General features: G+C 47.5%; 1 protein-coding gene across 7 annotated transcripts in view; it reads left to right on the top strand.

Moving 5' to 3' along the window:
* The first annotated feature begins 5,227 nt into the window (after nt 1–5,227).
* The window catches only part of LOC116429842 (uncharacterized), a 129,103-nt gene continuing 107,850 nt past the window's right edge, over nt 5,228–26,480 (top strand). For 2 of the 7 annotated variants that reach the window (XM_031983226.2, XM_031983219.2), the window contains exons 1-2: nt 5,228–5,527; nt 11,265–11,800. In XM_031983226.2, the coding sequence (XP_031839086.1) occupies nt 11,749–11,800 (52 nt within the window). In that variant the 5' untranslated portion in view covers nt 5,228–5,527; nt 11,265–11,748. Of the gene's footprint in view, nt 5,766–6,961; nt 7,151–8,094; nt 8,609–9,704; nt 9,722–11,264; nt 11,801–26,480 lie in introns of those variants that run through there. The other 5 variants (XM_031983221.2, XM_031983222.2, XM_031983220.2 and 2 more) reach the window with 5 other exon arrangements.

The raw sequence follows: 26,480 nt of genomic DNA, 5'->3' as shown, positions 1-26,480 counted from the left end.
TGCTGAATGCTTTTTTCCCCCCGTTTCTCCGTTCTCCGCCGTGCGCGTCCCGTGGAAGCGTTTTCGAATTATCTGCCGCGGTTTTCGGGATTTATTCCACCGTTTTGCTGTCTCCTCCCGGAGGAACTTTTCCAGAGAGAACCTATTTTTTCTGCTTTTTCAGCCGGGACACGGCGGCTGTCGCGTGACTTCCTGGGAAAAGGTAGCTTCTCGATAATGAAACAGCGCCGGGGAAATGAAAACGGACGCTTGAGTGGCACGGTTTATGATTAAAGATCCTAAGGTTTAATTGGATACATTCTGTTTCGCTCACGGGGTCTCAGGCGACCACTGTTCCATATTTAGCTACCCCTTTCTTGGAACGCTCGCAATTCGACCGCGGAAGAAGTAACGAATCGTAGAAACACACCGGCAAGCCGGTTGACGATCGTTCGCCGGAAATAGCGCGATTTTTCCGCCGTTTTTAATGCAGCCTCGCGGTACGGACAGCACCTGGCCACCGGCTTCGGTCGAGATTTGTCACGCCACGCACGGATTTATAGACGCCGGTGCCGAGTATATGCCGCCAGTTCATTGTTATTCATTGGCTGACGTAAATAACATCTAGAAGCAGCCGCGGTATCCCGTTAAACAAAGCGAGGAAGGGAAAATATGGAGGCGCGGGAATATTCATGCGACTAACCCTTCCTGCACTCTTCGTGACGCTGTCTTTCTCTACCGCCTGGATAATCTTTACTGATCTGCACAATATTCATCGGAGAATTCACGATATCGTCCGTACAATATTATTTCTCGTGCGTATCACGGATACAACATAATTCTGCACAATTCATAGGAAATTACACTAATTTAGTATAAACCATGCCTCATTAGAAATTTTCAAGCCGCATCGCTAGTCAAAATTCATTATCCTTACACCGAAATGCAATTGAAGTGGTATACAAACTATTAAATCCTGGTATTATACGTGCACAGAAATTTAGCTTGCACTCCGTAGAATTCAGATGTTGTTAATATTATCTAGGGGTTTTACCTGTTTTAACTAGTTCCGAATAATCCTCTACGTCCATTGACAACATACGTCGTTGTTCTCCTGCCGATTTCCATGATTCGAACTATATTTGTAAATCCATTCCTCTCAGATTGTTAATCAATAAAAAAAAGGGTGACTTGGAATTCAAGAAAGACATCGTTTCTTATGGTCAATTACGCGCAGCCCAATATCCTCGGATTTTTACGGTGGCAGCGATCCACGCCCCTTCAACGGACGATTTTCCTCCGGCCAGCTCTCTCGACCTGTCCCGGTACGTCATATATTGGATGACGTGCAATCGTATTTCACCCGGTGCCTCACACTTCCGGCCTAGCAGAGGGAGAGAAAGCGAGAGGAAAAGGGATAAGCCCGGAGGTCCGGCGAACGACTTCTTATCGGGTCGTCACGTACGCGACGACAACGTCGGGTTAAAGTGAACGTGGTTTTATATCGACGGATCGCCGGGGACGGCGTCTGCATAATCGCCGGCTGTTCCGCGTCTCCCGATGCTCCGTTCCACGCGTCATAAACACGTCCCGCTGAATCGAGGGACCTCTTCGCGCGCAATTTTCCATCCAGAGCAGAAATATTCCTGTTGGACCGGTGAAAAGGGGTGGAAATATTCGGAATCGATAAGGTAATTGACTCGATCGTGAGCGATATTAGAAGTCGATTGCTTTATTGTTAGCGTTCCTCGGAGGAACGTGCGAGTGCTTCCGTTGGATACCAATCGAATCAGGGGACTAAGAAAATATAAGTGAACCGCTTTCGACTGGAAGAATCATAATTTCAATCTAATCCGTAATACCCGGAAATATACAATACAAACACCTTGACTCTCCAAAATGAAAGCAAAGGAAAAGCGTCGGGTGTTCGTAGAACACTCACAGCTTAACTTCTTGAAATTCCACTATAGAAACTCGAAGAGTCCATCTGTCGAGACTTCAATTGATTTACAATTCAGTTCGTGTATTGTTACATTCATTTTTTTAATCGTTTCTCAAAGAAACATGTTATCATGTTAATAATTGTAACAAGAACGCAGGAGTGGGTGATTTTGCGTCTGGTAGTTCCGGTGTTAACACCAAGTAATTATTCACTCAAACCTAGTGTCAATCCCATGAACACAAGCCGATAAAAGGAATCAGTGCCCGAGGTGCAAACCAGTCCAACAGGAACAATGAATTCGTTTCTTTGAAGAATCCGCGACTCAACGCCCGAGCTGATTCCCTCTATTTGACGGTGAAATCTCGTTCGGCCTTAAGCCCAACAAAATTCGATATTACCGCGGGCGTCAGAGACGCAACGCGCGCGCGGTCTGAAAGACTGACGCGGAAATTGTCGGCTGACCTAATCTCAGCGGAGCTTTTCATCCGGCCCACGGAAAACTAGGAGCTTGCGGTTCATCGTGGCTGTTCTTGTCTTTGAGGGTTTTTCGGGGTGTGCGTGGAGCGAACCGACGAGCGCGCAACTAACCGCACATACACACACACACGAACACACACAGACGCATACAGAGGGAAATGTATCGTGCGTCTGGCTCACGCTACTTCCTAAAAGCTTCCAGCCCGATCGACCTAGCGCGACGTGTCTCCTCAGCGACGGGCCTCTCTCAGGCAAGAGAAGAATCGCGCGACGTCTCTGTTTACCGTGAGGAGAACTGTTTCATTAAGTCCACGTATTTGTTTGCAGCGAAGTTGGAACTTGATTGGACGATGGGGGTGTACTCCGGAGACATCCTATTTCGGTCGGGAAACAGAGGCAGCGCGGCGCCGATTGTGAAATTCTACTCTAATACCGTACGAGTTCTTCCTCGCTCCCTTTTCGACTATCAAATAGAACACTTCGCCGTCGCGGCAAGTGGTTCGCGCGAATATTTGTCCTATATTTTCTTCTCCCTCGTCTCCTTCTTCTTTGAACGCTGTATATCTTCTTATCGCGACGCGGTTCTACTTTTTCTTCAATCCCGTTCTCTTCGCAATAGCGCCGTATTATGTTTGATTTCCGTTTAAAACGGTTTTTACTGGCCCACCGACTCCCATAGATCTGCCGATCTGTTAACGTTCCATATTTTCCCGCGAAATAACAAATGTGTCGGCATTGTTTCGAAGGTATATAATCTGTGACGTAACGCAACAATTTACTTCGCAAAATGCCCCCGGTGATCAGATAGCACCAATAAAATATATACTCTTTACGATCCTGATATTCCCTAATAAAATATCGTTTAACGAGCGATATCTGGAATCAGCAAGTTCTGACTGAACGCGAACGACGTCTGCTGATAAATTTATGAGGCTTAACTGTTCAATCTTTATGGCGGTCATTGGAACGAAGTTGTCGCTTATGTGAAAAATAAGTGGGTGCCTGAAGGTGCTCAAGTCACTGTCTGTCGAGTAAATATTCCATTTTATTCCCGGCCGTATCGTTAATATTGGATCTTGCAGGATCAAAGTGAGATGCAGACGGTTCTTGCCAGGAATTTCGAAACTTAGACTGTAAATACTAATGTCCATCCGTTATTACGCGCGAACGTAATATCCCGTATCGAGAAAGTTGAAAATATAGAAGTTTCACGGTGGAACTTCGGAGATCAAAGGTTCGAGTGTAAATAGAAGCCATCGATTTTTCCACGAAGAGCGGAAAAGTGTTTGTGGTCAAGGTGAAGCTGTAAATGACACGGCCGGCTTGACTGGGCAGCACTGCGATAAAGTCAATACACTGAACTATGAACAGACCGTGGATCTTCATGGTACTCTCTATAGATTTTCATGCACCACTTATAATAGAATATTATCTAACGTATAATAGAATATTGTATTTGAAACAGAAGAATCGATTCATCCTATTAAGCTTTCCATCGAGCACGATGTAAAGCGAGAACTCCGCGAAACTTGCAGAAATTCTCGATAACGTCCAGAGAATCACGGGAGCTGCAAATGCATAAAATCCGCAGTTTAATTATCGCGGAACGGGGTCGTCGTAGACATTTTCTAGAACTAGACCGTGTCCCCGTGGGGAAAGTTTATTACATCCTTCGCGAAAAGGAATAGAAAGCTTCTAACTGAGTTATAATTAGTAACTAGCTGGAAAGAGTTCGATAATTGCGAGGTCGAAAGGTGGAAGAGCTGTTTTGAAGGGGTCTATTAGTACCTTGCTAACCAGTTTAGCCTTTTTAGATCCCCGATTGCCCGGGAAAAGGAAGCTCGCCGAAGAAACTATCCAGCGAACGCGCCGCCACGCACACGCGCGACGAAAAATTCTATAAAAGCCGGCCAATGCTTGCGATCGCGCGGAGGGAACCGAAGACAGTACAAAGTCGCGTCTTTCGTTCTCCGTTCTTTATTCCTGCGCATTTAATTAACGTCTCTCAAGGTGGCGTGTCCCGTATCGTAGACGCAAATGAACCAATTAACTTATTTACCCGGATAGAACGCGGCCAAAGAAAGCTTCGCGCGGCCAACATTCGCCGTCTCATAAATTAAACGTTCCAACCGAGCCATCCCGGTGCGTTCAACTAACGCCACGTCCCGCCGAATCGATAAAACACGAAACATTCCATTCGATTACTTCAAATTTTAATGCGACCGCATAAACAGGAACGCGGGGTTAATACAGTTCCCGCCGCCAAAGGCGAACGTTTCATTCAATTCCGCGCACCCCGCGTTTCCGTCCGAAAATTCCGTGCTCCATTTTATTATCTCGCCTCGCGCGCCTCGCCATATCTCTCTCCCCCGAAAAACCGACGAAAAACAGTGGCCCGAACGGAATTCTTTTTTTCTCCTCGGAAAACACTGGCCCGCGTCGTTCCACCTTACAGCCCCCTAAATTCGCAGGGGTTGGATTCTTCCGTACGGTCAAATCGCCGGAGAACTCGCGAGACGGGGAGAGTCGAATGCCCATCACTACTCACCCCGTTCTCCGTCTCTCTCGGTCTTCCACCCTTTCTCCTCTGTCTCCGTTCTCCCTCTTCCCCTCTCTTTCACTCCCCCTGTCCGGCTGGATCGTCGGATCCCGTTGAGCGTCGCCCACGCCTCGCCCCCCGCGTAGACGGTTCAATCGAGCCTCGTCCCACCGTCGTCGGCTCTCTCGCTCCCTCCATAACGTCTCGTCCGCCCGCCCCCGCGTACGTCGCGCGCGCGGCATCCCGGCTCCACCGCTCCCATCTCGTCGGAGGCTCGCAGTCCGCCGGCGACTCTTCAATGAGAACGACGGCTGCGTGGCTGGCGCGCGGCGTTCTCGCACGGGTGTCACGTTTCCGTCGACGGAAATAAATGCGAACGGCGAGTGCGTGGCCGTCGCGACCCTCAGCGACCCTGCTCCGTCCCGAGGCGCCGCGACACCGCGAGTGAGTTCTCCTTCTTCGTCGTCGACGTCCGCGATCACTCGCGGGATAACCAGCCGGCGAATTTTTCGGAGCGAGTCCGAGGACCTCCGGTGCCGAGGAACGATTCCCGAAGGGGTGGCACTGGTGAACGCCGATCGGATCACTCGGTACGCTGATCGTTCGATGTTTTGGACCGTTGGCGGGCTGTCTCTGGCCGGCTCGCGGGGACCGGACCAAAGGGAGGGAAACCGAAACTGATTCTCTCGTGGCGATGTTTGAGGGTGGTACGATTGATCTGGAGTTGATGGACCCTTTGTAGACACGCCGGACCGGAGCCTGTGCATCGCGGCTATTCTGGACGTGTATTCGGAATCGCTGCTGGAGTACAGTGCGCGGGAGATTTCGGTAATATTTGCGGGAGACGTTGCGGTTTCGATTTTCGAGTGTCTAGTAATAAGAATTTTAGGGGTTGACGGCAGGAGTTTCCATCATTGTCGCTCTGACGTGGATCGTATGTATACACGTTTCACGTATGCGGAGCGGAAATTGTTAAAATGTTTCTGGTTCGATGCGAGCGGAGATGAAACATCGTAAAACATTTCTGTCGCTGTGCGTCGGAAGGGGTGGGGGTGGGATCGGGGACCTCTGAGATATTCCTCACCGCGGTCGGAGACACCGGTAGTCGAATCTAAATTTAAAGTGCGCAGAGTCGCGTTTCGAAAACGTTTGAACCTCGTTTACCTACGAGGGAGCGGCGAGAGCTGCTTTAATAAAGGAGCCCAGAAGGGGTTCGGGGTGTAGAGAGCTGGGTGGAAGAGGGTGAGCAGTAGTTCGCGAGGAATCTAACTTGCGGGGGACTTTTAATCTCGTGATCCGTCGGTCCGTATCAGTCTCGAGGAGGGGGACGCGTCCGTGTGTTGCGCGAAAACGCGCAACCCTCGTGCTTCGGGGCTGCCTTTGCCCGGCGAGGGCGGCGTACGCGCGCCTAATTAAATCATTTCCACTGTGCTTTTATCACAGACGTCTGCGCTGCGAGATCCCCGCACCGCCTACAAAAAGACAAATGTGACTTTAATCCCTCGAAATGTTGATTAACGGCGCCCGCCGCCCTTTGTGGCGCGCGAAGGGGGATTATGTTGGGACAACCTTGTATCACTTGTAATTAGAAAGAAATTATTTGACGTCCGGCCAGTTTTTCAGTTGCACCCGAGGGAAGTGTAAACTTTTTAAACGGCTTTCATAAATATACAGATTATTCGTAAAGACGTTCTCCCTTTCGGGCGTTGAGCGGCAGCTTTGAGAAATTATGCTTTACCCGATGCGTTGAGTGTGTGAGTGTATATCATGTTTGCGAATTTATATTTGAACGAACGAATAATTTCGAATGGGGTGTTCGTTTAGAATATTTAAAGGTTCGTCGAACTTCGTAATGGTTTCAAGATAAAAAACTGTTCACTATAGAAAATTTCAAATTCCCGTAGATGCTTTAAATACTAGAAATCTGCAGTTCGCGTACAGAAGGATCTGTTCGGAAATTTTTTCTATTCTTCGGGACAATTCGTCGACGTTCGCGGAAAGTAAACGGTGAACAGGTATTACAGGAAGTTCGGTGACTCAAAAAACACGAGCGTTTATCGGGTTTACGGGGAAATCCGTGAGATATTCGCGCGGGCTGTTGAGGGAAGGAGTGTGTTCGAAGTGAAGTGACTGAGGAGTGAGGAGGTTTTTGAAGTTTCTGGCTCAAAGTAAGTGGTTCGCGTCGGTGCCGGGCGGCCGCCCGTTTGATAAAGGTAAGAGTATCCGGGCATTCGGCAAACAGAAATCCGCGAGAGGAGCCATTTAGGGAAAAAAATCCCGGGGAAAATGCCGGTCGCGGAGCGCGCGGTCGTTCCCCGTGAATCGAAAGGAGCTCATTCGGTTCAGTTAAAATGGCAGCGTCCCGGTCGTTATATGCGTTTCCTCGCGCGGAAGTGATTGGAGGTGACAAATGAGGCGCCAAACTTCCGCGTCAACCGGCTGGCACGCTTTTCCGAAACAAATCTCGCGTTTCTCCCGCCGACCTCCGCGTTCATCAGTCCCTTTGCGAAGCGCCGCGACCGATAAAATCTGCGATCGCAACGATCCCCCGCGATCTTTCGAAAAATATCCAATGATATTTTCGTTTTTCACGACTCCCGTAACCGGCGGTACGTGACCAGGAAAAATAACAACGAGTCCTCGGTCGTTGTTTGAGCACACACGCGAACACTAGGTCATCTCTGCGACGCGTACGGGCAACTATAAAAATAAATAAAATAAACGCGCGGGTGTCTGCAATCCTGTGATTTAAAGAAACGCCTCGATATTTCCCGACATCGCTGTCAAAGGAATATCGACAACGCCTCGTCCCCCGTGGAACGTAAATATTTATACGCATTATTTGCACCCCAAACGTTGCAAGCGTCGCGTCACGTCGCGACAAACCTTCGTCCAACGGATACCGTTGCCGATCGCAGCGTGCACCGGTGCAGCTCGAGCCGACACATCAAGATTTACCGGACCGAAGTCTGTATCGGAGCTGCCGGCATTCCCGCGCGGACTGCATTTTGAGTGCATCCTACCCTCGCGTCGTTCTTTTTTTTTTTTAATAATGTATGCGCCGGCATGCACCGGCAGACACGAGCCGTGCACGATGCACCCGACGCTAATGCATTCCTCTGACAGGCCGACTCGACGCTCCCGGTGGCCACTCCTAAAAAGTTCCCGGGAAAACATCGGCTAATTAAGTCCCTTAAAGATTTTTGTCTCGTCGTCGTAGCTGGCTGGTGAATTACTTGAATTTAAGTGGACTTTGTTTATTGACGAGAAGTTTTCGTGAAATGCAAGCTCTAGGAGAAGTTGTATCTATTAAACGGAAATGTACGGAGTGTACAGAATAATTAGTATGACTTTAATTGCAAAATCGGGAGTGGGGATTAATATGTTTATTATACGATCTGTCTACGTTTTGTTTAAATTTTTTATTTTCTTTTTATGGTAACATTCGCTCATGAGAAAATCGATTTGGAATACTGAGTACCTCTGCTATGAATGAAATGTGCTCTGCTATCGTGTCTGCTCGTTGCTTACTGTTTCTACTTCTGGAAGACATTCAAGACCTTGTGCCATTACTTCCAGTGACTTTAATACCTCCTAATGATCAACATGTGCCGAATGATCAGCAACAGCAGACGATGTTTATACCATTACTGATATTTATAGTCTTCAACGTAAGTAGAAGCTCGCAACAACGAACAGACCGTCTGAGACATATCATTTCTTGGAATATATTATATCATTTTTAAATTTCCATAATCGCATGATCATTTATATAATTTTTAAAATATTATTACAAACATGATCCATATATTACCATGCCGATAAATTTAGCCAACATTCGCTGACCCGTTACACTTCTCGTACGAACATTCACACACACACACACACACACACAAACACGATCGACCAGCGATATTACGGTTCGCACATTTTCAAAATTAATTTCCTCGGAAACGTAGCCTATTACAGAAACAATTAATAACACATGCGTATATCATTAATTTTTTTAGTGAAACTCCCGCCGTTCTCGCTGCTCCAATCTGTACAGAAATACTCCGGTAATTTAGAAATGTTCACGTCAGAATCACTTGTTTCATTAACATCTAATTCTTTAAATTAAAAGTCATAGATTTTTTAATCTTAAAAATACCCTTGCGAAAGAGTTCACTGCACTCGTAAGAATGAACTATCCAAAAATGACGCGAGACTGTCAGACTTAAAGATGATTCTCCAACTGATTCAATTAAAGTCACCGGAATTAATGTCTGTGCTTCATATAGTACCATCAAACTTCAGCGACACGCTCGGACGTTTCATTTCCGACATTATTCCGGCTAATGTATTACATTTAGGACAATCAACGATCGGAACGGTATAATTCCGCGGTGATAATTTAGAATTTTGGTGTGAAGTGGTGCGGTGATGGTGACGCGCACTTCGCCAACGCTTTATGGCTTCATTAAGGCGCCGTTACGAGGTGGATACCGGACGCCGAACAAAGTGAGGGAATGGCGCCGCGATAAACCGCGCCGATTTATGAATATCGCGAGAACCTTAACGGCAGTTGCTAATCATTTCTACGCTGGGGGTTCGGCGCTCGTCGTATCAGCCGCGATTAACGGGCGGATTCGGAAAGCCACCGTAATGACGGACTCGGGGTAGTTTTCGCAGTTTCGAACGGACTCATTTGGCCGGCGCCGATAACGGAAGGAACTGGGAAGATATGAAATGGAGCGGTTTGCTTGTTCGGGGATTTGAACACACGTTAGATTTCCTGGAGCATGGTACGTGGTTCTGTAGCTAGCTTGAATTGCTTTCTGTGATAGTAGATGCCTTAGAGATTTGATCATTCGGAACTGTCACGTGAACATTTGTGAATTTTTTAATCTTTCAATCTTTCAATCCTTCAATCTTTCAATCTTCGAATCTTTCAATCTTCGAATCTTTGAATCTTTGAATCTTTGAATCTTTGAATCTTTGAATCTTTGAATCTTTTAGTCCTTCAATCTTTCAGTTTTTCAAGCTTCATGAGTTACATAATGAATAGACGATGGAAATGTAAAAAGATAGATATTCTTGCCGAGATCGACATTAAGTAAAATTTAACTTTCCGTCCCGAATACTTGGAGGAAATCGGCAGTAAAGTGAAACCGCGTTGAATGTTCAGTTAAAGTACGTGATTCATTGAAGCGTTGCTAGGGAACTGTTCTACATGAAATTCTCGATTTCACTGGACGAAATAATAGGGGTTTTAGAAGGAAGGGAAGATAGAATACAATTACATAGCAAAAGTTTACAGAATAACTCGCTGCGATTAACTACCGAAACAACTTTGACTAAACAGAAACTGCCCCAACATAATTGTCTAACAACCGAAAACCCAGAAATAAGTAAGCTGTCTACCGTCGGAAATACAGGCAGACGTGGAACGGTCTGCGGACAAGCGTGCGTTATAATAACCGATAAATCCACGATCTTACCTACGGAAACGTTTCGCCTAGATTCGAGTTTCGTCCCAGAAAGTCCCAGCGGATGATAGCTCGCGCTCGCGCTCGCGCGGCCGCTCACGCAAACTTCAATTAGCGGTCGCTGGCAATTAACAATGTACACGGTACTCGTTCACCGGGCCCGAAAATTCGGAGAAGCGGCGGATACACCGGGAATTAACGATTAAACCGATCGAGGCCTCCCTCTCGCTCTTGTTCCCGCGTCGTCCCCCAATTTATCTTGTTCCCGTTATTTTTTTCCCGCTCCTCGCGCGGCGGTTTCGTCGGATTCGCACTGGGCGGCTGAAAAATGGCGCGAAACCTGATCGTTACAAACCGGAGAGGAATTCCGGCGAATTTTCTCGACCCCCGAAACCCGGTGACGCCGATTGATCGGTCGACGAGTGCGAGCCGCGCTCGTTACCCTCGCGATCGAGACGTCGATGAACCTGTAACGAGCGGGCGATTCATTTGCCAAAGCGATGAAATCGGCGAGGAAGGTTAGAAAAATCGTATTAGACTACATACGGTAGAGACTACAGTACCTGTTCCAGTAGTGAAATTTGGAAAAATACGAAAAACGGAGTTAACATATGACTTTGTTCCGCGAAGAGCGCGAGTAATTCCACGACGCCGTGCGGAATTATCGTTCCCACGGCCATTTTTCTTCCTTCTCGTCATAGCGACTCACGAATTACCCTTCAACGGTCTCGATTCCATCGATCCCGAGCCCGATGATTGCTCTTCCCAGCCGTTTCGATTAATTGTTCGCGCTAGTTCCCGACCATTTGCATATTCCCTCGTTCCGTTCGCTGATATCAAGGAATTCTTTGTCGCGCAGGGGCGGCCAGAAGACAAGGAGTCCTCGCCGAAGTCATCCGAAGAATTCGACGAATCTTCCTCCGTTGCGGCGAGGGGGGAGCAGCGGGACCGGGAGAAAATAGCTGGGTCAAGCGGACGGCGAGGGAACGAAGGACGATCGATGCATCGGAAATCGACGCGACTCGCGTAGTAGACGGTACCCGGCGACTCGGCGAGATCGCGTGCGCGCGATGAAAATCGCGCCGCTCGTCGCGGGAACGTTTAATCTGGACGATGTAGACGATGCTCGACGACTCGACGTCGAGCGCTTCCGCAACCGGCGACGTGACTGACGGCCCGACCGGCTCGTTGAATCAATCCGAACGGATTCACGCGATCATGGGGATCCAGCCGGGGAATTGTTACTAGAGGAGACAACGATGCCTCCAAGGACGATTGATCTTGGTGCTCGTGCGTGTTAGTGACTCGCCAGTGGTGATTCAAGTGGGATTAAGTGCGTCGCGATGTCCCTGCGCCGCCTGGTGCGCTCTGTCAACGATTCGTCCGCGTCTATTGGTGAGTACGACGTTCCGCATCGTTTTATTGCCGTTAGATGTGAATTACTTTCACGTGGATTTTATACGTTCCAGCTTTGAAAATTATTGGAAAATATTCGTCAATCTTCTGGGGATTGTTGAGATGAAACTATAGATTAAATGTAACTTTCTTTTTTACTCTTTATTTTTATCATATTAGATGGTTCACATTCTGATTGGTGTATCGTACAATTTTCTATTATTTACAGAGACTTTATTTGCGACGTTTCGAATGCTATTATGTGTTCTAACGTTAATGTGTGCTAGATCAATTGACACTTTGATCCATGTTTATGGAATACGAGATAATTCCCTGTAAATCACCGAAGCGATTCTATATGCTGGAGTTCACTCTCTTCTAAGAATGCACAGCTGTATTGCTAGTTCTATTTATAATCAGTGACATCAGTGGTAAATGAGCTTTCATTGCAGCCCAGATAAGAGCGAAGTAATAATCCGCGCGCGGCCTCTAATTTGAAGAGTTCGAACTTTTTGTTTCTCCGTCGTTGTATATAATTGACGCGAGTTGTCGACGGTCTAGTTCGATACACCAAGTTTGGAGCCATCTAACTGAACCTCGTTAGTTCGATTCAGCAACATTCGCCTCGTGGGAGGTAATATGATCCAAACTCGGGGATTATAGAAAATTTCCCGAAGTACAGCATTTGTTTCAATCAACTTGATATGTGATCACACGCGGTGCTGCTCGAGCGAACTTCTACGCCGAGAGTCAATCCCTCATTTAATTCGTTAACCTGTCCAGATTAATATTCAACAATTTCACGAACACAATTTTGTTACCGTTTCTCTCTGGCAAACGACACATCGGATTTTCAATATATTCTTGAACAAATTCCACAAATCTTTCTCGCTGATAAGCAAATGATAAAATAAGTTCGAACAAACCCGGGATTTCGTTAGATAAATCGCGACTCGTCGAGTGTCCATAGATGGCAACATGTGATCCCATTCGGAATCGGTCGAACCATTTCGAGTTTCCATGACGCATGCCGATCGACCATGGTTCAACGACTCTTCTCTGTTTTTCCAACGCATTTTGCTTTGATGGAGCTTAATCCGCTTATATCCGCGGGGTCGAACGATGGCTACCGAAAGAGTGCCGGCTGGAAATTTTCAATCAACGGATGGCCAGTCCATTTGCCGAATAACTTGTATCCCTTTGTTTTCGGACCCGGAGATTCCCGGCTGTTCCTGCGACTCGACTCGGCTAAGGCTCAAATCTCGTTGCAATTCCGCGTAATCTTTGTTTGCACGGAAACTTTCCGACTGTTATCGTTACTCGCGAACGCGTCCGAACTTTAAGTCTTCTCCAATAGAGTCGCTAGCTTATACATTCGAATGCGGAACATCGCGAAAATTCCCGGCAATATAAATTTCATACAATAGAAAATTTACTATATACGAACTGCGTTAATAAGTCGTTAGAAAATTGTCCCGAAACGTTCATGTTTGCCAGACGTAACCTCGTTCACGAGTCAACCTTATCCAGCGAATGACTGCGATTAATGATCTCAAAACAGGATACTCGGAAACGTTCACGCGTGCTCCACTTTTCAAAGCAAGATCGAAGTCGGCGTCGCCAGCGATTCAGCAGAAATATCGAAGCGAAAGCTCGAGGCGGCGGTTTCGAGGTTAAGCCGACACTCCGCGGGAATAATTAATTTCCACGCGACACCTCGTTGAAATTGAAATTAGGCTTTGAATTCCCACGGCGGCGGCGGCGGTGTCGACGAAAAAGAGAGTAGAATCAAGAGAGTTTCAAAGGGGTGGGATCGCATCTCGCGTTACACCCGTCGATATTCGACAGTGCGGCGCCCGGTGCGCCGGTGCGAGCACATCAAAGCGTCGGAAATTGTTTTACGTTTTACTCGGCGCGGCCGCGGCGTTCAGCCGGCCGAGAGCGCGCGATAATACTTCGCGTGCGTGACAAACATTATTTGTCCGCGGAAATTCGCCGTGAGTTTCCAATGCGGAAGCCTGTAAAAACAATTTTCTCTGGCCGAGGCTTCGGGGTCCGTTCGCAATCCCATTTTGTAATAGGAAATTCGTCCGCTGCGGTCGTTATTTTATAACATCGTGTACAATTCGCGAATATATTTCGAATAGAGCTTACATTACGTGACTCTGATCATACTCGGCAGAGTTGAAATGATACGTTATTTTTATCTCATCAGTCGTTCATCACTGGAGTAAATGTAGACATACAAACATAGAATTCTTTTTTATAGTAAATCGTTGACGATAGAATTGTTCGAATAAATTCAGTTACGAACGAAATCACGGGGCAATAGATTAACACGGACGGTATCCCGAATTTTATTTCGCCGATTCGATCCCCGTGTCGCGCGTGAATTAATAATGTACTGCGATTTCCGATGTTATTAATTCCTGTGGATTACGTTGTTAAACACCGTGACCGGGCGTAAACAATAACGTTGTAAACACGTTCGCGAGCACGTGAATCGTCGTCCGTGAATTTCCAACGGGATATCCGCGCTCTCGCGCCGCGTTTGTTCTGGCGACATCGATACGGAAACGATTAAACATTTACACGATTATTTGGGAATTTGTTTCCCGTTTAAGTGGCTCGAAGAAGCATCGGATTAAATATTCCGCAGCTCGCAAGCGAACCGGCGTTACGTGTACAACGCCGGGGAAGTTCTTCGGGCATTGAGAAAACAATTAGGGGATCCCGGAAGCCGTTTAGCGCTTCGGCAATCTGGCTAAACTTTGAATATTCCTGGTGCTGATTGGCCGAATAAGTCGCGACGGCGCCGGCTCGGCCCGGTTTGAATAAATAATTGGCTCCCGATGTTTGGACACTAGCCGGATTTATTTCGGCTTCCTTCGGATTTCGGCGACGCGATAGGGGGATGCATATTCATGCTTCTAACGAGACAACAAATAAGGCGAATGTGAAGAAAGGGAGACGTTTGGTCAATCTCGCTCTAATTCTGATGAGGCTCGATGTATTCGTACATTTAACTGTTCTCAGAAATGATTTTGCACTCAAAGCTTTCTTTCACTCGTATTGTTAACAATTCGAAGCAACTCGAATAGAGAAAACCTAGACGAATTTCATTCTTCTTTATCGACTTTAGACACGATTGCCCTAATACATTTAACCCTTCGCAAACGAAGGGTTTTTTAACGAAATTTTCTATTTCGGCGAGATGAAATGATGTTTCGAAGACTAAGTCGCCAACAAATGATTTAATTATTCAAACAGCAAGAGACCAGCACGTACTTTCTGGTTTTTCTATTATTCAAGCAATTGGTATATAATTTAGCTTCGTCTGCTGAAAGTTTTGTCTATTTCAAAGAATCTTCGTCAAAGGGTTAATAGTTTGTAATGAGACATTTTAAATAGCTCCATTGTGGAGCTCTCGAGTGCAAAGGGTTAATTTTGAAGCTTTAAAACTGAAAATTACATTCCCCTTGAAGAGATTCCGGTTTAATCGAACTGGCACAGAAATTAGATACTTCGTAGAACTTATGTTACTCTGTTTCCCGTGCAGTTAGTCATTTCAAGATTTGTCCAACTTCGAACGATGCGTTTGAACTTCGGCGAGCCGAGTTCTATAATTAATCAATCCGATTGCCTGGGCGAACCGAAGAATTGTTTGTCGGCGATCTGCCCCGAGTTTACAAGACGCTATTTGCTGGCCACTCGAAAACGCGCGACAGTTTTGGTACGGTGCCAAGGGAAGTTCCGCGGACCAAGACGTCCGTCGTTCCGATGCAGCAAAGTATAATTTATCCGCGGACACCGTAGATTTATGTGCGCCGCGCCCCCGCGTCGCGAAATATGAGCTTACATTGTGGACTTCCGGCGTCGTTTGACCGTAGAGACCAAAAAGCTTTGAACCCTCCCCACCCCCCGCGCGCGGGTTAATGCGATACAGGAATTGCATACCACGCGCATTTCATCAACTCTGTAATACACCGAAATCAGTGCGCCGGAATTTATTAACATTTGTCGACGCACCAGGATGAAATATTTATGGAAGGTATTTGAAATATCGCGCTGAACTCAATTTTCGGATCGTTCCGAGCTATACGTTACGGCAAGAGTTATTATTATGTAAATATCTCTCAATGCACTTTTCGGAATTTAAGCAATCTCACAGGGGACGCGAATCATCGACTATTTCGCGTTGCATAAAATTCGGCAGACTTTTCTCAGATCAATGCGGACGGTTGTCCTCGCCATAAAGATTTTTCATCGACTACAATTACACGGTGTTTTTCTGGGAACTAAAAAAGAAATCCGCCGGTCGAGAATTCGGATACACCGGGTTATTTGTTTTCCGAAGCGGCGAGTTTCCTTTTAGCCGGCCAAGAGAATTCCGAAGACATTGTGTCGCCATTGCCGCGCGGTTTTTCAGCTCCCTTTAACCACATTCCTTGGCATTCGAGACGGTCCGAGAGAGTTGCTGAACCGAAACGCCCGTCAAACGACGGATCCGCTGAAAGGAACAGAGAGCAACGCGATAGTAATTGCGAGGGATCGTTGTAAACGGCTCTCCAAGGGTTTCCCTGCATTCCTAAGCGACCGCGAGTATTACCGTGCCGACCGAATCTGAGCTCCAGGAGCAGGCACCAGGAAAATTCACGCACGTGCCGCCGCGTTAATGCGTCGTGGATTGCGACGGAATGAAATCTTCGCAGCTAAACAAACATTAATAAACCCACGTCGGACTACTGCAAAACCACTATCCAATCAAATATCCTCTAAGAATAATCTATTCCTCACACAGGAATTTAAACTCAAGTTACACTTATCATCCAGAACGTCAAAAACTAAAAACATCCCTAACACACTTACATTCCTTTAGAAAACTTCAATTCACCTGTCTGTTCGCTATCAATCCTTTAACCCTTTGCACTCGAAAGGTGACTCTCAGTCACCACTTGATTTGATGCAAAACTATAAAATTTGATATTTAATATTGAACCATCTACAATGCATCGGTGTGTTAAATATTAGGATAAAAAAGCTTTGTTTCTCAATTCACTTGTGATTTCTCTTTGAGTTCCTTTAAAAAAACATCGTCTTTGTTTAGTTAGAGAATGTTAAATATACCTAGCGAAATACTTCCGAGTGCAAAGGGTTAATCTTCCTACTCCAACATTCCCACAGCCATATAAAACAATTCCATTACCACTGAAAGATCGATGGGAAGGCCCTTAGTTCTAAACCATTAATTCTTAAAAGCTCATCAAACAATTACTCGAGCGCAAAGCGACACTAACGTCCCTTCAGCCAGATGAACGCTTCCACGTAGCGTCATGAGTGTAATCACGCGCATCGATCCGCGTCCCGGCAATTGATTCCGCGATATTCGCGAGCGTCGGTTACCATCGCTAATGACGGCGTAGTTCACCGAGAAACGTCGCGGATTGGTAACCCGGTCGCATTATCGCGGCCGAGGGAAACCGACCGATACCAGATAACGGCTGTTCGGCGCGATTATAAAAATCCCGGGCCGGTTTATCAAAAGCCGATGGATCCGCGTCACGGGGACGGAAATCGCGCCGATCTGGCCCCGTTGTCGTGCGATAATGAACCCGCGGCACGACGAGCGTGCCCGCTTATCGCTGGCAGCGGTCGGGTTATCTTTGCTCCCGCTAAAACGCGGCTCCGATCGCGATTTCCGCGTGCCGCTCGCCCGCGGTCGCCGCGGCTAATTTGTTGCTCTGCCGCACGGCTCCGCCTGGACCACTTAATCGGAGTGACGACCGAGGCAGCTGTCGCGAATTAATTTGCCTCGCAGGTGTCAGGCGCAAGCGATGTGTCTGCGCGCCGGATTCGATTTAGTCGATCCCGGAGTTCGTAGGGCGGACCGTTTCGTTACCGCTTTACGGCCGTCGTTGATTCCTGAGACTTGCTCCGCGCTCGCGTTTGCTGAGAAGCAAGGTACGATGATTTTGCACTTGATTCGTCGATTACCCATAGCTTTGAATGGTTGGGCAACTGCATTTGTTTCGAAATATGCTTGACGGTGGAATATTTCAATCGTGTGGAATGTTTTGATATTTGAATGTTTCAATCGCTGAGAGTTGATTAGTTTTAATGTTCTAATTGTCTATTGTTTAATTTTTGAATACTTGTATCGTCTGAAGTTTCTCGATATTTTAATCGTCTGGAATCTATCTTCGGAGGAAAATATCAGAAAGATAGACTTCCTAGGAGATCTATCAAAGAAAGCTGTGCGAAGGACGACTTACGTGCTCTATTCTTCATAATTTCATTGAGAGAGGGAGGTTTCTGGCAAGTAACTCGGCGTCCATCGAGCTAAGTAGAGCAGTTTCAGTGTTCCAACACTTCGTACAAGGCTTCTTTGAAGACAATCGGAGACATCGGTTCCGAAGGACCGACGAGTTTCTATCTGGAAGGAGTTATACAGTGTCCCCGCAGAGTTCTGAAATCGATTCCGTTCAATTCCGCCCGATTCCGGCGAAGTGAGCGGCCGACTTAAGAGATCGGCCCCGCGGCCCGCTTAGACAATGCCGGCCGGATGGCCCCGGTAAATGTTCGCGATCCGCAGATCGTTGATAATCGGACAATACGCTCGGATGGCCGCGGGCAATCGTGGACGGTTGTTAAATGGGAACCGCGAGCGATGCTCTAACGAGCTCGTCAAGATCGCTTTACCCCGGGTATAACTTACATTCGTTAGAAGTTGTATAATTAGTTTCATACACCGCGGAGGGAAACAATGCTCGCGCCTGACAGTGCCGGAATTCCGGGCGCGACGGTATCGCGTCTGTTCGCGGCATGGACGCAACGTCGATCGAGCAAAATTCTGTCACCCGCGCGGTACGTTTGCCCCAATTTCCTTCAAATAATTAAGGGAATTAATATATTGTTAAACAGTCGGTACCTCGGCCGCAACGGGATCATTAACGCAGTTTCCAGCTTCGAATGAGAATATTTAGCGGGAGTATTAATTGCTGCACGAATTTCGTTATTGTTGTTTCCGTTTGTTTGCTACCATTGTGTGCGATTGCTTTTTTCGAGAACGAATCAACGGGAACTATTATTCGAGAGTACACATTAACTCGAAAATATTTGTATATCTTGACCAAAGTTTATATCGAGCTACGGTTTTTTATTGTTTCCTTCTCTTTATTGTACTATTCCCCGTTCTTTTTATTCGCGGTAATCGAGCAGCCCAAGGGATTCGAAGTTATTTACAGAAGTATCGAATAGAACTGATTACTAGCTGCTTGAATGGAGTTGTAACTGTGTTCCCATTGATTCCGGGGTGCATAGTTCGCGCGTCGATTGCGCGAGCATCGGGTAATCGCGAGGAACGCGCGGATAAATCATCGGGGACGACAACGCGAAGTACCATGAACCGTGACGATATTTCACAGAGACAAATAATACGAAAACAAAGGGAAATGATCAAACTTGACGCGTCGTTAATGAACGGACGCGCAGTTAGCTAGATCGCGGTGATCGGCACGATCGATTCTCGCGTATTCCGGACGATTTTGTTTGCTCAACTACGCGGGCATTATCGTAAAAACTGTTTTAAAGAGTTATCGAGGACGGCGCACGAGCGAATGCCCCGCGAGAGCAGGCACGCGTATCGCGGGTGTATTTATTTTTGAAAAGTATCCGCGTGGAGGTATTACATGTAAAATATATTTCGTTATTCCGTGTCCGGACGTATTGGAATTAAAAGACAGGTCGCGTCCAGTACTACGCCGACAGAAATTAATGGGTCGGAACGAAATTCGTATGATGCTCGCGCGCGCGCGCGCGCGCGCATTTAGAATTACAATATTTCAACCGGAGACCGATATAAAAATTCATTAAATTTCCGTCGGCGAAGGAAAAAACACATTTACATTCGACGTGGGATAGCCCTTAGTCTAATTAGATTCGAAACATTTTTATTTCGTTTCGAGGACAAGTACGCGAGATTCGAAGCTTGAATGAAATAATGTTCTAACGTGCGCCCCTAATTGCTCGATTAACGAGCGTACACTCCCCCCTCCCCCATGAATTTAATGTTTCTTCACGTGAATAAAATATAAAATTACCCGCACATCGGTACGTCCCGTAATTTCCTCGTAATTTTCGAAATACACTTCCGTAGTCGCGAGGTACGAGCACGGCGCTCCATATTTAGAAAGCTTTCTTTCTTCGACAGTGTTCCCGCGAGCAATCGCTGACGAAATAATCTCCGAGACGCCGGGATGCATTTATTTTCACGGGAACGGACCAGACTAATTAATTAGAAGCGTTATACGGGTTACTTTAGGGTAATTACCCGCCGGGGCAGCGATACGCGAGTTACGCTTGAAACAACATCGGCCATTAATTTCATGAAACTGTCCTGGGGGGCGTGGAATAGAAAAACCGACGAGTTCTTTCCTCTTCGCGTCTGCGGCTCGGAGCTGTTTTGAGCAGGCCAGTCGAATGATATTTAAAAATTACAGGCTCCACCCTCTTCTTTCAACGAATCGCGTTAATTATCTTCACCGCAGTAACAATATTTACCCTCGTCCCTCTCTTCCCTCTACCTCGAGAATCTTCAGAATAATACCAAGGAACAATTCCGAGGATGATGCGTTCTAAAACCTTTTAAAAACAATTAAACTCATCACTGGCAGTTAAACACATTCTCCTTTAAACCGTACACTTTAATTCGCAAAAACGGCGCGGAGTATTCAACGAAGTCCGCTGAAGTTCCCGTGATACCGTGTATTGGATTTTAACGACGCTGGAAGCGCGCGAACGTTTCCAGTGGACGCAACGTTCCGCGATTATCCAGCTTACTTATTTCTCAGTACTGAAAATTACATCGGCGCAGCCGGAACGCTAACGTCTAACGGCTTCCAGCGGAGCTTCTACGGTGAATGAATGCCTGCCATTGACCGTCCGCCATCTTTGACGCGGGCATAAGGTCCCTGTTTATTCCGGCCGAGTAAAAAGTTCCATCGGCACACGGAAATAACGGCGAACGCCGGTTAATGATAAAAGTTCCGCGGCGGGGCCGGTCGCCAGTTTTCGGCGAGCGAATCCGAAATTTCAACCGGACCGGATACTTTGACTGTTATTGGTCGAATATTGACGCCTACAGCGATATCCCGCGGACAGATAAACCGGGCTGTCGCGGAATCGAAAAGCACGCCGCCCCTGTAAATCGCCGGACACTCCGCGTAAATGCGATTACCAGCAAATTGTGATGAATCGTGTAGCTCGAGTAACCGCTTGTTTATCGCGTGGAAACCTTGCCCCGGCCGGACAGAAATTACATTGTCCGCCGTTCGTTACGGTACTTATTTTTTACATGCTCGCCGGAATTCACGAGCATCAATCCAATTTATTTAATCTACCATCGGGGAATATAACTTTTCAGCTTCGGATATGAATGGCCCGGTAATCTTTATTCAGCCCGTCGCGATATAAATCATTCGATTTCATCCCCGACGGGCAAAAAATTAGTTTATTCTGTTACTCGATCTCCATATTTATTGACCCATTACATTTACATTTATTTATACATCTCGCGAAATATAAATCGGCGAAATTATAAATTACCTTTATCCCTCGGCGCGGTATTCACGTTTGAAGGGTTCGAATTTCAGCGGATTCCATTGAAACGGGAGCGCCGACGATTCAATTTTTCAGCCTGAAAGCATAAAACGGTACGCGCGCCGGGAAAGCTTAATTTACTTTGTTACTACATTCTTATATTCCTTTGCAACTTACGTATACGTATATTTACGTGCTCAATAAAATATGTCTAAGCGAAATTCCAAATGATCTCAACACGTTTCAAACGGACGCCCGTTCGAAGAGTGGAAATTTTCTGCTACGAATTCCGTCGAAACGCGAGTACACGAAAGGGTTCCCATTCCCCACGTAAACGTCCATCGACGAACGAACCCCGTGCACCGTAGATCAATAACCGAGATCCATTAGACGTTTGAACCGCGCGCCATATTGCGCCCGGTATGGAGACACCGGTCTAGGATGGTTCGGTAGTCCATCAATTCGCTCCACCGTTTGATCGAGTGTCGACGGAGACCTGTCAACGAGGGGGCTAGCATAATATCACGCGTGTGATAATCGAGTCTCGATTTCGGGAGAATGGTGATCGAGGATTACAGATGATAGGACCGTCGAATTACAGGCCGACCTCCGCCCTCGCCTAACCGGTAGACGGTTCCCGGCAGACGCGTGGGCGGGGGAGCGGATGATTCCCATCGCGCGCGCTCGCACCACACGTGGCCTGTCTCTTAACGCTTTGATGGACGGCCTGTTGAAGGAAATACAATGTGCCACGTCTACCGAAATTCCTGTCGACCCCGGCCAGCGCGCTTTACGCTCCGGCCGATCCGCAGCGCTGGATCGCGCGGCTCGAACCTGTTTCCTATGAATTAGGCGGACCCCAGCCTCGGTCCAGTAATTCGATTAGTCATCGCGGAGATATTTGATGGAGGGACGAGTCTGATCGTTGACGACCTATTTCACTTAAGCCCCTGCTGCGGTCGAATATGGCTCGATCATTTTCGAACGAGAATTTTCGGCTGTAACGCGGATCGATAATCTGCATTTCGGTTAGCTTGCAAACTGCGAAACGCAGTTTCGTAATACCTATGATAGATTGCAATGATTGCAAAAGATTATTATACTGAATGTTGGTATGAGTTCAACAGATCTATTAGCTTTTGTTAGAGTCCAGTGTCCTTTTTCCTAATTTTTCATTATCTTCTCGAAACTAGACGATGCCAGTATACGGATCAAGTTAACCATTTTCCTTTAGAAAGCACTGCAACTCTGTGCAAGACCTCTTCAGGCTCTATTCAAGAGCAAAAGGGAAACTTCCAAGGCTGATAAAATCGTGTAAATCGCGTGACCGTGGCATTCACCGTTGAAAACCGAGTCCATCGAGCAGCGGGGACGCTCGTCGCGTCCATGGGAATCCTAAATGGTCGGCCGCGTTAAGCAAAGTACCCTTTATACGTGTTCCCTTAGAGCGTCGGCTTTTCAGTCAGCCACCCTCCGCCAGCTAGACAGCCTTTCCAGCAGGTTACCTCATACGCCGTTTGATTAACACCGTGGAGAGTGTGGACGGCGCGGTTTCGGCGCGCTGCGCGTGACACTGCGGGCCTACCATCCATTATTCCGTCCCCTCCTCGCGAGGAACACGAGCGCGCGCGCGGGCGGGCGCGTATTTCGGCCATCCAGCTAGTGCCAGCCACGCGTTCTTCCCGGTTTAAACTGATTTCCAGCGCCGGTCCTCTTTCTTCCTTTCACGTGCGCCAACCTGCCGGCCCCTCTTCAGCCCGCTGCGCCGGGCGCCCGTTTATAATGCCGGTACTAATCGAGACGGGGAGCGGGACTCGTCGTTTCAACAGTTTTTCGCGAGACGCGGCGGCCCCTCTGTTTCATTTGCTAAAACGTCGCGCGATTACGGTCCCGTGGGCGGCCTTTGTCGGCCGGGATTTCCGCCGCGGCGCGGAAATTCGACGGCGAGCGTAATTAATATTTCAGAAGGTTCTCGTTCGCGGCAGAACTGCGCGAGTAATTTGATGGGATCTCGACCGGCAGCGGGACGTTTCGAGATACGCGGAGGAGGAGGAGCGGTCGAAAAACCGAAAGAGCGGTCCGCCAGGAATTTTCGCGAAGTCCGGGATTCTTCGGCGGAGTTCGACATTGTTTAATTAATCCGACGCGTGCTTGGCGCCGCGCGAGGAGAGCCCCGTCGGAGAACGCGCCGGGATTGCGGTGTTCAAATTGCTAGCGGAATAACGAGCCGCCATCGTCGGATACTCGACGTTCTTTGACGGATCGCCGCCGCGAAAGAAATTAACTGCGGCGAACGATGCTATCATGAATCGCGGCTCTCGTCCGCGGACGGACGGGAGCCTGAATCAACGTCTGTGCGTGAGGTTTTAATTAAAATCGGAATAACGAGGCTAATAAGCCGCACGGAGATCGGACGTGACTTTTAGGCGTTGCGAGGCCGCTCGTCCGTTCGACGTTGTTTCTTCGGATTTCGGCGGGCACGTCGAGAATTGGACGGCGAAGAGAGTTATTTAACGTTTCTTCCTCTTCTTTATTCTTGTTCCCCGCGTTGTCGTTCGACGCGGATTAACGGTGGAAAGAAATCCGTGGAACGAGGAATTTAAACGTGAATTCCCCGTTCGGAGCATCCCTCGCTTTCGCTGCTCGTCGCTGGTTTATTACGTTAAGATGTTGTACACCTGGAAAGTAATTTATGCCGGCGAAGTTCCTCCGCCGCCACAAAGCCGTCGTTAATCGCCTCTTAAACAGCGTTACCGGTGCCTTAATGCAGCTCCGAAGCCACGATAGACGACAGGTTTTCGCGCTTTGTCTTGATTAGCCTGGCGATTTGCTCGATGTTGCAACAATGTAGAATCGTCGGTCAACCGTTTCACGAGCAAATTAAACCTTCATCCTTGTAATCTTGAATCACTCGTCCGTTATACTTCGAGCAATCAGCTGGATTTACCTGCCAAGCAAAATCATCGACACACGGCTGAACTTACTTCCGATTAAGTAAACGAATTTATCTTCTCAAACTACCGATTTTCATTGCGAATTGAAGTCATTAAACCAGCCAGCAACAACGTTTCGATCCTCTCGTTCCGCGATTCCGTCTCCTTAGGTAGCGTCTATTTACCAAGGGCCAAAGGGACGCAACTGCGCAAACAGAATGCGCTGAAAGTATCGCGGCAATCACAATCACGGACACGGCGGAACGCGTTTCTTTGCGCGCTTCCCTTTTTCATTACGCCTGTCCCTTCCACCGTTTGTTCGCGTTCCGTCCTCTCCCCTCAAACAATTTCTACGTACGGGGCTAATGAAGCAAGCCCATCGTCGAAGGAGGAGAAACGAGGGCGGGAGGGTGTGAAGGGACGATCCGGGGAAGGTGATCTCGAAAAATAACCAAGCACCTGCGAAGGAGAGAGAGTGAAGCGTATTGGACGTGGCGGGGTGCTTTTTTGATTTTGATGGATCACGCTCGGCTCGCGACGATCTTTCAAGCCAGCATCTTCTCAGCCATCTTTCCTTCCTTCCTTCCTTCTTTCCTTCCTTCCTTCCTTCCTTCCTTCCTGCCAGTATTTACCATCCGACGAGCGGGCGCGCGCGGAGCAAATGTCTTCGACGACAATGATGGACGCGAAATCGTTAAGCTCGCTTCTCGCGGATTTTTAACAGCTAGGGCGGGGCGTTCTCTCGTAAATCTCGACGACGCTCGCGGCCGAGATCCTATCGGGATCTCATCCTCGAACGACAAACTCTTCTAAGGATCGTCTGCGAATCGAGTCGAATTGCTCCTACTTGTCTCTATTTAATAGCGATCGACTAGTTAATGTCCTGGAAAACAGGTTCAATAGAGATTATTAACATTATTAACTATGAAACAGAATCTAGTAAATAATTGGACCTGTGTATCTAAGATTATTAGAAAACGTTATCTTGAACAGTTTATCTTGAATCAGCATCGAAGTGTATTGGTTGAATAACCATCGTCACGTTCAGAGTTCTAAGTATGCTAACGCAGAAATGAAAATTTAGGTGGCCAGCGGGGTGGCGGACGGGAATGGATTGATTGCAATTGCAACGGACACAATCAGTGATTTAATTAACGTCGCACCCGATACACGTGTAGACGAACGCCAAATGATTTCCAGCGTAATATAATGCTGATCTCGTTTCGGTTAATTGGATCAAATAACGCGTGCAATTATTCACGACAACGAGCCCCGTGAATGGCCGGTGGCGTCGGGCGCGGAGATAACGCGCGAACCACTGTCACGTAGACTTCGTAAAAGTGTTGAACAGCTACGGATATTCGACCGAAAGGGGCGAACAGGTTTCTAACGATATGGAACTTCGATTCGCGAGCGTTACCCGCGATTAACGGGCCGCTCGCGCGCTGGATTTCGACTTTAACGCGACCGGCCGTTGTGAGCCCCGATTTCGATTCCGCGCGGCGCGGTTCTCTATGAAATAACACACAATGCGGCGGATGATTGCGCCGTTCGAGGTATCTGGACGCCGTACCGGGAATTCGGACCTTTTATCGGGGAACGTAATGGCCGAGGAGTCGGATTTGTGTAGTATTTTCGACGCTGCGCGCGCCGGTGCCCGGCAACGGTTACCGCGAGCGGAATAATGGCAATTCCGGCGCGGCAAGCTGGCGTTCATGGCGCATTTTGTAAAAGCTAGTTGTACATCTTCGATGAAACGTGACGTTTGGCCGTGTTTTCTGAGCCCGCGTCGACCTACGATGCAATTGTGAAGAGACGAATGAGATGCCGAAAATACTAGGATGTGATTAAGTTTTATTTTCTATGTTACTAGAGTCTCTGTGAATGTTCAAGTTCAAGGGACGAGTATTATCTTATAAGTTAGGAGGTGCTACCTAAACGAAGTACTTATTCAAGGTTTTTATAGATTCATTTAACTCTCGTAAGAACTACTCGAATATTTTCTTGGAAAATTGTTCTAGTCGGGCGTCTGAACTTGGCCCTGAAAATGATCTCTAAAGAACGATAATGAGACAGAATTTCAGTTTATCGTCGAAATGAAAGGCGGATCACCGGTCGACGACCGTGAATCACGCAGCGAACTTAATTAA

The sequence above is a fragment of the Nomia melanderi genome, chromosome 1 (assembly GCF_051020985.1).
Source record: "Nomia melanderi isolate GNS246 chromosome 1, iyNomMela1, whole genome shotgun sequence".
Taxonomy (NCBI): domain Eukaryota; kingdom Metazoa; phylum Arthropoda; class Insecta; order Hymenoptera; family Halictidae; genus Nomia; species Nomia melanderi.
This window is presented reverse-complemented; position numbering and strand designations above follow the sequence as displayed.